The sequence below is a fragment of the Penicillium canariense genome (assembly GCF_028826845.1).
Source record: "Penicillium canariense strain IBT 26290 chromosome Unknown utg000007l_segment0_segment0, whole genome shotgun sequence".
Classification (NCBI taxonomy): Eukaryota; Fungi; Ascomycota; class Eurotiomycetes; order Eurotiales; family Aspergillaceae; genus Penicillium; species Penicillium canariense.
In genome coordinates, this window is record NW_026622734.1 from 2,092,418 (window position 1) to 2,102,692 (window position 10,275).

General features: G+C 52.7%; 5 protein-coding genes across 5 annotated transcripts; 2 read left to right on the plus strand and 3 right to left on the minus strand.

The window, feature by feature from the left end:
* Positions 1-181: 181 nt before the first annotated feature.
* Positions 182-1,059, minus strand: N7482_009777 (COG1/VPS51 family protein; the record flags this gene model as incomplete). Its single annotated transcript, XM_056691901.1, is given in 2 exon segments — positions 182-391; positions 406-1,059. The coding sequence occupies 2 exon segments, from the start codon at positions 1,057-1,059 to the stop codon at positions 182-184; spliced, it is 864 nt and encodes a 287-aa protein (XP_056539607.1).
* A 179-nt stretch (positions 1,060-1,238) lies between these two features.
* Positions 1,239-1,988, plus strand: N7482_009778 (OB fold domain-containing protein; the record flags this gene model as incomplete). Its single annotated transcript, XM_056691902.1, has 1 exon — positions 1,239-1,988. The coding sequence occupies one exon, from the start codon at positions 1,239-1,241 to the stop codon at positions 1,986-1,988; it is 750 nt and encodes a 249-aa protein (XP_056539608.1).
* A 258-nt stretch (positions 1,989-2,246) lies between these two features.
* Positions 2,247-6,634, minus strand: N7482_009779 (SKI complex subunit tetratricopeptide repeat protein SKI3; the record flags this gene model as incomplete). Its single annotated transcript, XM_056691903.1, has 3 exons — positions 2,247-6,180; positions 6,252-6,452; positions 6,519-6,634. 3 exons carry the CDS (start codon positions 6,632-6,634, stop codon positions 2,247-2,249), a joined length of 4,251 nt encoding a protein of 1,416 aa, XP_056539609.1.
* Positions 6,635-7,149: 515 nt separating this feature from the next.
* N7482_009780 (sterylglucosidase 1) lies at positions 7,150-9,510 on the plus strand (the record flags this gene model as incomplete). Its single annotated transcript, XM_056691904.1, has 3 exons — positions 7,150-7,533; positions 7,586-8,836; positions 8,890-9,510. 3 exons carry the CDS (start codon positions 7,150-7,152, stop codon positions 9,508-9,510), a joined length of 2,256 nt encoding a protein of 751 aa, XP_056539610.1.
* A 465-nt stretch (positions 9,511-9,975) lies between these two features.
* Positions 9,976-10,179, minus strand: N7482_009781 (uncharacterized protein; the record flags this gene model as incomplete). Its single annotated transcript, XM_056691905.1, has 1 exon — positions 9,976-10,179. The coding sequence occupies one exon, from the start codon at positions 10,177-10,179 to the stop codon at positions 9,976-9,978; it is 204 nt and encodes a 67-aa protein (XP_056539611.1).
* Between the last annotated feature and the right edge of the window lie 96 nt (positions 10,180-10,275).

The following is a 10,275-nucleotide window of genomic DNA, read 5'->3' on the forward strand; positions in this document are numbered from 1 at the left end:
GAGCCGAGCAGGGTCTTCTGGGAGCAGCCCTGATCGGTTGAGGAATTAGCAGCTCGCGATCATTGGCTTGGCAGGCGCTTCCTGCCGCAATGTTGCTCGGGACTGACAGTAATGTTGGGGGATGACGAGGAGTCAGAGAAGCTCATTGCCTCTAGAAAAAGAGGGGTGTAAAAAAGCGAGCTCAGTCGTCGTTGTTGGGCTTGTTCATAATCTTCTCGCAAGCCGTCCGCACCTCGGCAACACCTTTGACCTGACCCCAAGCGTCGAGCAATTTTTGGACCTCCTCCCAATCGGCCTCCGCATCGGCCTGCTTCTCTTCTGATAGAAGCTTCTCCAGGCGCTCCGGTGCGGCAAGAACCCATCTCACTGTCTCTTTCTCCGCCTTGTTATTCTGGGCGGGCTCACTGCCCCCCTTTCCTCTTTGATCCGCCGCCTTTGCTCCTCGCCCTCCTTGATCAATCCGCTCGCAGTCTCAGCAACAAACGCAATAGCTGGACCCAGAGTCTTGGTCATAGTCAAAGGGGCACCGCGCTCGTCCATACTCTTTCGCATCTTGCCAATTGTCTCGACAGCGCGAATCAGCTTGGAGTAATTGTCGTAAACCAGCGCTTTCCGTTCACCATCAAGAGTACGGATATCTCCAACCAAGGTGTTCTCAGCTTTTAGGATCGTAGAGAGGGAGGACGTAGATAGGAGGTGGTCGACGTAGCGTTGCGGGTCGAAGTCCGCATTGTCTAGCTCGGTCCCTGATGCCAGCGTAGAGGGATTGGAGATGTCACCTGCATCGGTGTTTCGCGGCACGCTGCGAGATCGATAGCTTCCACCGGGATTGCCAGAGTCAGCGCCGGGGGGCTTGAGATTGTAATAGTCGCGCAGGGCGGAACGGTTGCGGCGTGGGTTCGGGGAGACTGCTCGTGCGGTGGATGGCGTTGAGGAGGCGCTCAGCCCGCCGGGGACATTAGTGTTCAGCGCATCAAGAGATGGTCTGGAAGACGCCGGGGTCGGAGAATGGGCGCGCGAAGAGGCAATGGATGGCCGGGGAGAAGATAGCGTGGACATTGTGGTGGTTGATGGGGAGAGTCGAATGGCGGAGGCGCGGAAGCCGGCTCAACGGCTTTAAGCGGTGGTCCGTGCTGGCTTCCTTTCGCGTTCGAGCTTCAAGCCTCGTTCAAGGTTCTTTCGCCTCTAACATTTGCCTGCTTACCTTGTTCCCGGCTTTACCAAAACTTGGATGCATAATGGCCAACGCAGAACAGATCGCTGCCCAGATACTGGCTGCTAAATCCCTTTGTGTCTCCTCCTCATGGCTCAACACGTTCCTGGCTTCCTCACAACGCAACATCCCCGCTTCCGCACTCACAAAGACAGCTCTATTTCGCGTTCTCGCCTCTGATATTCGACAATCACTGGCGACAAATCCAACCTCCGTATTCCCAGTGGATGTATCGGACCCGAACGTACAAGAAAGGCGCCTTCCCGGCCCAATTCCCGTTCAAGTTCTTGACATTGAAGATATCGGCACGAGTCTATGGAGCCAGGTCGAAGCAATTGAACGCGTTGAGCGCGGTGAAGCCATACGAGGCCGAGAAATTATACGCACGATAAGTGTTGGCGAAGACAATGAAGCGACAGGAAACGGTAGCTCGAATAACAACAGCTCCGTTGGAACCTCCAGTGCGTCTGGGAGCAGTGGGCACGGACCACATCGATTAATTCTACAAGATGCGGGTGGGACGAAAGCAATGGCAATTGAAATGCAGCGCATAGAGGGCATATCATTGGAGAACCTGTCTATCGGCTCAAAATTTCTGCTTCGCAACGCGACTGTGGCGCGAGGCATGGTGCTGATGAACCCGGACTCTGCCACCCTGCTCGGCGGCAAAATTGAAGCCCTAGATAAGCCTTGGAGGGAGGGGAGGAAGGCCAGGTTATTGCAAAAGATTGGTTCTATGGAAGCGGAGGCAAATCAAACGAATGACGACATATGATAGTTCCGGCGCCAGCGAGATTGAGATTGGTAGAAGCATATGAGCAGAATCCGCCCCTCCAGTGACTCTTCCTTCTCCATTCGCCATGGCCGATGAGGAATGAACCAAACTCGTTATAGAAAAGCTTTTCTACAGACCCGAGGGGCAATGGAGATTAAAGGCATGCAATATTATATTCAATGCACTCACGACAAGGTATCAACAGGTACAGATGTCTCGAACACGTTCGCATTTCTCATACTCCTGGTGACGTTGACCTTATGCCACCAGGCCGGAGACACAGTGGTCCAATTCATTCCAGCCTTCCCTCCTCCATGGCGTAACCATAATAGCTCTGAACGCATCCCCGGCCTTGCCAGTCTGGACATAGGCCTGGCTAAGATCCGGTGCCTCCAAGTTGCTGTAGGGGGGCACGCTGCGGATAGCCCGCTGAACAGACATCTCTGCCGGGTACGGGCTTTCTGAAACAGCGGACAGCTCCATCCAACCCTGTGGCTGACCTGGAGAAAGCATGACAGCCGCGGTAGCTTGGCCAATTTGACGAATGTCTTCGGGAAGGTGTGCGTTTTCCGTGAAGCCCATTGCTGAGATAGCAGCCAAAAGCTTCAGGAGTTTGCCGCGGTCATGGATGTCGATGTCGTCGCGAGTAACCATGTTATGGAGATCGGACTCGACGGCTTCGATAGCGTCTTTGTCTTTGTCGAGAAGTGCAATAGCTCCGAGAAGACTCACGGCGCCGATGTGCTCGGGATGATTTTCAACACAATCAAACAGTTGCTGGCGAGCAACAGATCGTTCCTCCTCTCCACCCTTCGCCCACAGGACTTGGGCGAGGAGGCACACAACATCCGGTGCGTTGTTGGCTTCCTGAAGAGCGTCGCGGAACATATCGATTGCTTGGTCCATGGACTTCGTGAAGTAGTATGCCAGGCCAGCCGTGAGGTGCGCCGACAGACGAAGCTTGCTGCATGCCTCGGGATCAAACTTCTCAGCGTCCTCTTCCCCAGACAGTGTGAGTGCAGTTTCCGCCCTCCCCGCGGCCTCCTCATACTGGTGATTCGCGAGGAGCACTCGAGCCATGTCTGCATTTGCCTGTGCAAATCGCGAGAGCGAGGCAGGTGACTCGGTTTCCTCGAACTCGGCCTCCATTCCTGAACAGACGACCTCCAGGCTGGCGTCAGCATCCGCAACTTCACCCATTCTCTCTGCTAGTAGAGCTGACAGATGCATAAATGGCAGGTCCCATGGGTCTTGAGCACAGAGCTGGTGAAGAGCGAAGAATGGTTGAATGAGCTGGGAAACTTCATTCGATGCGGAGGGGTCTGCAAGCAGGTGGTCAAACAGAGTGAGGGTGTATTGACGCTTCGATACCATGCCAGAGGAGTTGGAAATATCAAATGCATGCTCGAAAAGACCCCGTGCCTCATTGGCATCTCCGTAAAGAAGCGCAAGGAAGCCCTGGCCAACCCATGCCTGCGCATAGTCTGGATCGGTTGACTGGGCACGCGTGAACGCTTCATTCGCAAGCTGAATGTCATTGTGCAGGAGATACAGGGCACCCAGGTTGGTCCAGACTTGTGCACTGCGATCGTTGAGATGCAGGCTTCGCACGAATGCATGCTGGGCCACCTTGGGGCTCATACTTGTAGTAACGACGGCCAGCGAGTTCCAGAACTCGGAATTGCCAGCTTCCAGCTCAATAGCCCGCTTGAAGCACCGCATTGCCGCCTTCAAGAACTTCCGGGGCTTCGTGCTCTTGTACCCGGAGCCAGCCTGCACACTTCGGTATGCCCTGTATTCAGCCCAGCCAAGGTTGTACCATGCAACAGCCTGAGCGTGGGAATCTTGCATGGAAACATGAATCGCACGTTTGTATGCCAAAATAGACATGTAGATGCAACAATCAGGTGAGGTGGAATCGTCACTATCGCTTGAATCTAGCCAGGACTGGCCCACTCCATCTAGCTCAGTCATAAGATTGAGCGCAACGGAATCAACTCCCGCGAGCAGCAAATTTTTGCAGTTCGCGACTGATAGCTTTCCACTCTTCTTTTTGATATAAGACATATTGGAGCAGGCATCACCAACCGACTTCCACAGATTGAAAATGTCGTTCCGAACAGTCACGAGTGATTGGGCTACTTGGATGGCTTTGCATGCAAGCTCAGCGGCGTCGTTGAACAGACCCGAATCCAGACTCTTCCACGAACTCTCGGCCAATGTCTGGAGGAGCGCTACCGTAACACCGATATCATTGGGTCGAGTGGTCAACACATCCTCATAGCTAGCAATGGCGTCGTCGTACTGGCCAAGTTCACGCTTCACGTTGGCCATCATGTATCGCGCAAACCAGACATGGTCCTTTTCGTCACCCGAAAGATTAGACTCCATTTCCCGTGCATGCTCAAAAGCCTTCGTTGCAGCAATGTATCGACCAGAGTGGTGGTAGCTCTCCGCTAGGCCGACCCAGGAATGATAATCACCGGGACTAATCCGCAGTGCAGCTTGGAATGACACGATGCTCTTGGAGTATTGTTGCTTGTTAATCTGGACCGTTCCGAGAGCCACATACGGCCAACTGTATCCTCTGCGCTTGGATCCTGGAGCAGGCTTGGCGTTACCCGAATCCACAACCCGCTGTGAAACGGCCTCGACAAGATCCCACTCTTTCTGGTCCGCAAACCCTCGAGCCAAACGCTCCGCGGCTTCGGTTTCCGATGATGACAGTTCAAATGCTTTGTGGAAACACCTGCGTGCTCTGGTTTTATCTTTTTTGTAGTCCGCATAGTAAAAGCCGAGGCTTGTATATGCAGGGGCATAATTCATGTTGGCCTTGATAGACGCCAGGAAGCTCGCATATGCCCCATTGCGGTCTTTGCGTGCAGCTGGAGACGGGTCCAGCTCCCATTGGCAGTAGCCAATCCGATAAAGGATTTCGGCTTTGAACACCTTGTTGTGAGGCTGCGCCACCTTCAGGCGGTCGAGAGCATTTCGAAGGCCATCAAGTCCAGTTTCCAGATCACCGTTCAGTGCCTTGCACCAGGATAGCTCACTATGGATCTTGATGTTAGTAGAGTCCCGCTCCAGGGCACGTTCTAAAAAGTTGACAGCATCTGCGTAGTCCTGGTCAACCTTTAGGATCAGACCAATACCCAGGAGACAGATAGTTGATGTTGGCTTTTGTTGGAGAATACTCTCAAAGATCGTCTTGGCTTCTGCGTGATGCCGAGGAGATTGATAAAATATCAATGCATTGGCGAGCGTGATATTCAAGGCATCCATTGTGTTGATGGATTTCCATCCGGTGTACGTAACAAAGTCTGCAACATTCCGGAGTCCCTTGCGGGCAACCTCGACGGTGCTTTCATATTCTTCAAGGAGGAGATAGAGATCTGCCATGATCCGATGCGCGATAACTGATTTCTGGGCCATTTCAAGGCCCTCGGTCATCAAGATTAGCTGATCCGCGGCGCCCGTCTCGGTCGCCTCGGTAGCCTCCGTGTCTTTGCCAATGGCTGTGGTGTTTTTGTCATCGTCTGAGTCTACCTGGGGAAATGGAGACAGTTCGCTGGTAAGAAAGCCCATAAGGACCTTGGCCAATCCAGTGTCGGGGAAAAACTCGACGAATTCGCGCAACACACCCACGTCCCATTGGGAGTAGTCTTCGATATCCTTCCACTCAAGCACAATGTTCCAGGCGAGTTCAAAGGGATGCTTGATAATGACCATATCCTGTGCAGAGCGAAGAATCTCCTTCCTCTTGCCAGGTTTCTTGCTCACGGGGAGAAATTCAAGCTCCTCACACGCGCGCTCGAGGAGCTTCTCCTCGTACTGGCGTCGGATAGCATCATCCGTCGTCCAGTCGATAAGGCCCCGATACAGGTCTTCTAGCTTGCTCTGTCTGAATGCGTCACGTTTCACCTCAAGCGTGACATTCTCTTTCCGTGCACCAAGACGGGTTCTTCGTTCGCCAATTTCCCGGTTGATGTATTCTTTCTCCTCGGACTCGGTGATCTCAATCAGACGGAGGTAGGTAAGGGATGGGTGCGGTAACCGGCCTTCGAGAAAGCTGTAAAGAGGAGAGCTCGGGATTTGTAATTCAAGGGCATGCTTGTATTTGGCTTTGTCGTTGCTTTTCCGGGCTAGCTTTGTGTATTTGTCGACAAGATCCTGACAACGTTCCTGCTCGTCACTGGAAAAGAAAGATCTGATTAGCTATTTCCTGACTTTCAAAGCAACGCATAAACAATCATCACGCCGTACCTATCGGCAAATATTTTCCCGAGCTTGAGAACAGCGTCATGATAGGCATCCAGCTTGGAACTGCCTTGTTTCTCGTACAAGCTAATCAGTCCCTGCCAAGCGGTGCGGTCAGTATCCTTGATCTGCGTCGCAGTAAGGTATGCTTCCTCTGCAGCCTCGTTCTTGTTCAATTTGGCATTCGCAAGACCAAGGAAAACGTTTCTGGTCGGAAGAGAGAGGGAATGTTAGATTGGGTCGGAGAGGTGAAAGGAAGGATCCGAAACTCACGCATGGTAATTCTTGGGGTCTTGCTGTACTAAAGCCTTGGCTTTTTCGGCGGCAGCTTCAAAATCCTTTGCGTCCAAAGCTGTCCGGACAGCTTTCAATGCGGCCTTGCTCGACATGGTCCCCGTGCGCGCACAGCATGGAGGAGCGGGGAGGTTCTCGGTGTGGTGGAGTAGAGGACCGCGATCGGTTAGCGCCGATACGTTCCGTCCTTATCTGCTATCGGCCCCCCGGCCCGGCTTCATCCAGCTGCAGTCACCAAGATCATCACCTTGTCCCAAGTTCTTCGTCATTCAATATCCGGCCTGGAATTCTCTCAGGTCTCCTAGACGTTTTTTGCTTCTGAAGGTGCCCTAAATCGTGGGTCAAGCCCAGGCACGTCTGTCGCTACGCACCGCTGGCTTTCCTGGCAGCTGATCACCCCCGGGTAAGTTGGTTTGAGCTTAAGAGAGCTCATCCAGAATACTTCAAGTCATCTTTGCTTCCGGTGGCCAATAAATGGTATCAAAAGCAGTTCGCCATCACCTGAAACGTGGCCACCTCGACCCGGACTCCTGGTGTCGTTGTTCGTTAGCTTTCCCGCAAGCCCGAATCCATCCTCTGACGCCGCCGTTCATCCATCACGACCTTCGGAATGGGTCTGCTGCGTCTTCACATTGATGGGAAGGTCTTTAAAGACCCGCAGAACCGAGAGATTGTGCTAAGGGGGATCAACGTTGCAGGGGATGCCAAATACCCCAAAACGCCTGATATTCCCTCGTTTGTGTCAGACAAGTTCTTCGAAGCAGACGATGTTTCCTTCGTGGGGCGCCCATTTTCGCTGGAGGACTCACACACACACTTCAAGAGACTGCGTAAGTGGGGGTATAATGCGATCCGATATATCTTCACCTGGGAGGCAATCGAGCATGCCGGGCCTGGTATCTACGACGAGGAGTGGATAGCATTCACCATCGAGGTTCTGAGAATAGCGAAGCAATATGAGTTTTATGTCTTCATGGACCCTCATCAGGATGTGGTACGTCGCTTTGTTGCATCTTCGTTCTCAGCTTGCGTACTGACCGTGATAGTGGTCTCGATTGTCTGGAGGATCTGGTGCACCATCGTGGACACTCCATGCAGCAGGCCTTAACCCTATAGGATTCAAGTCAACTGAAGCTGCGCTCGTTCAAAACACCTATGATAACCCTGTCGAGTTCCCGAAGATGATCTGGAGCACGAACTATACCCGTCTTGTATGCCAGACCATGTTCACACTCTTCTGGGCAGGCCGAGATTTTGCACCCAAAGCGATCATCGACGGCATGAACATCCAAGACTATCTTCAGGGTCATTTTATCGCAGCGTGCAAGCTTTTGGCACAAAGGATCCACGAGGCTGGGGATATTGAGCACGACGTGGTGATTGGCTGGGAGAGTATAAATGAGCCTCATCGTGGTCTGGTTGGCATAAAAGATATCTCCATCGTTCCTCCAGAGCAGCAGCTTCAGCTTGGTACATCACCCACAGCTTTTCAGGCAATGCTGACCGGTGCGGGACGAGCTTGTGAGGAAACCACATGGGCCTTCGGCAGCTTTGGACCCTACCAGACTGGGAGACAACTCGTGGACCCAGAGGGAGAATCAGCTTGGCTCCCTGCCGATTATGATGACAGTAAGTATGGCTGGCAACGAGATTCCGCCTGGAAGCTCGGAGAGTGTATTTGGGCTCAACATGGTGTCTGGGATCCGGATACGGACACGCTTCTTCAGAAGGACTACTTCTCGAAGGTGCCTAGCACTGGAGAGAAACTGAACTACGAGATATTCACCAATACCTATTTCTTGGAACACTACCGGAAATATAGAGATGCGATTAGGGGCATCTGGCCGGCCGCGATCTTGCTATGCCAACCTCCTGTGATGGAGGTTCCGCCTGACCTTAAAGGAACTAGAGATGACGACCCGAACATGGTACACGCCGTTCACTACTACGACGGTCTGACTCTTTTGACCAAACACTGGAACCGTCTCTACAACGTGGATGTCATTGGAGTTCTTCGCGGCAAGTATTGGGCTCCTGCGTTTGCTGTGAAACTCGGAGAGTCGGCGATCCGCAATTGTCTTCGTGATCAGCTCAAGTTTCTCCGCGACGAAAGCTTGAACTACATGGGCGATCACCCGCTGCTTTTTACCGAAATTGGGATTCCATATGATATGGATAATAAACAGGCCTACGAGACGGGGGATTATAGCAGTCAAACAAGCGCGATGGATGCCAATCATTTCGCACTGGAAGGCAGTACATCGAATGGCTTCACCTTGTGGCTATACCAGACAGAGGTATGGGCTTCATCTCGCTCAAGTCAAGTTATGCTATGCTAACCCTGCTTCAGAACAACCATGAATGGGGCGATCTCTGGAATGGAGAGGATCTATCTATCTACTCCCGGGACGATCTGGAACTTCCAACCAAGGCCACGTACGGATCACTCAACCCACAGTCCCCGGGTTACTCTGAAAGTCATAGCAGTGGAGACGAGTCGGAGGTCGGTCCGCGGAACCTGAAGGGCGCCCTGACGAATCTATCGATTTCCAGCGTTAGCTCTCAAACACCCAAGGGCTACCGCGCTGCCGAAGCTTTCCTTCGCCCGAGTCCAATCTACGTGAGCGGAACCCTCGACAGCCATGTATTTGATCTTCAGAACTGTACATTCTCGATGGCATTGACTGCCAAAGTAGCCACGCTATCAGAAGCCCCGACGGAAATTTACCTACCTGAATTCCATTTCCCAGAGAATTGCGCTGTCGTCGCAGTCAGCGGAGGGAAGTGGGAGATTGACTATCACGAAATTCAGACGATTAAGATCCAGCGATTGCGGTGGTGGCACGCTGAAGGAGAACAGGATATCAAGATTGACGGAGTTAAGCGCAAAGCAGGGGAATTTGCCAACCCATCCGGAGACGACATTACGTATCTTGAACAGTGCCAGAAGGGCGCTTGCCTTGTGATGTGATGCAATGGTATAATGCCAATATTTCTTTTTCCTTTTCTTCTTTCTACGGACGCCTAGGGCCCTTCCTAATGCATAACATATTGATTTGCTTCTTCACTGCGTCGAGGCGGGTGCTATGCAGCCTAATCAGGACCCATGGATCGCGTGCAGGGAGATAAGATAAACAACCGGTGACGGTGAGGGGCAGAGCTATAATGACAAGCCGGGGGTCAGCCAAAATTTACAGAGAAATAGAGAAAATAGGCATTGACAATAATTTTGGAAAATTGTACAGGATAGAGGCTTTCTATCTGCTATCGTTTCTTTTAAGCCAGGGGGAGCGGTGTGCCTCCAAGCACCAGCCCGTCGTGGAAAATTCTCAGCCCGGCACGGCAATTCCCAGACTTCCCCATCGGCCGTCTCCCGCAACTCTTTCCCAGTGAGCCCAACGTGTGCAATCCACCGCCAGCACCTCAGCCTTCGACCCTACCTCGAAGTCCTCTCAAATCCATTCCGACCGAGCCGCATACCACTCGTCTCTGTCTGCTGACGCGCAACGAGACTATCACCCTTGAATGGCCGTTGCTGCTGTGTCCGACTGCTAAACATCTTACGGACAGGGTCAACGGCCATATCAACCACCGCGGACCTCTCCTCAAGCTCGATTCCCAGGTTCTTGAAGAACGGCATTGGTTATACCTTGGAGGGCATACCACTTCTACCAGCCGGGCCGCGCCACTCATATCTTTACCTTTCCTGCATAATACACCTTCCCGCCTCAATCGC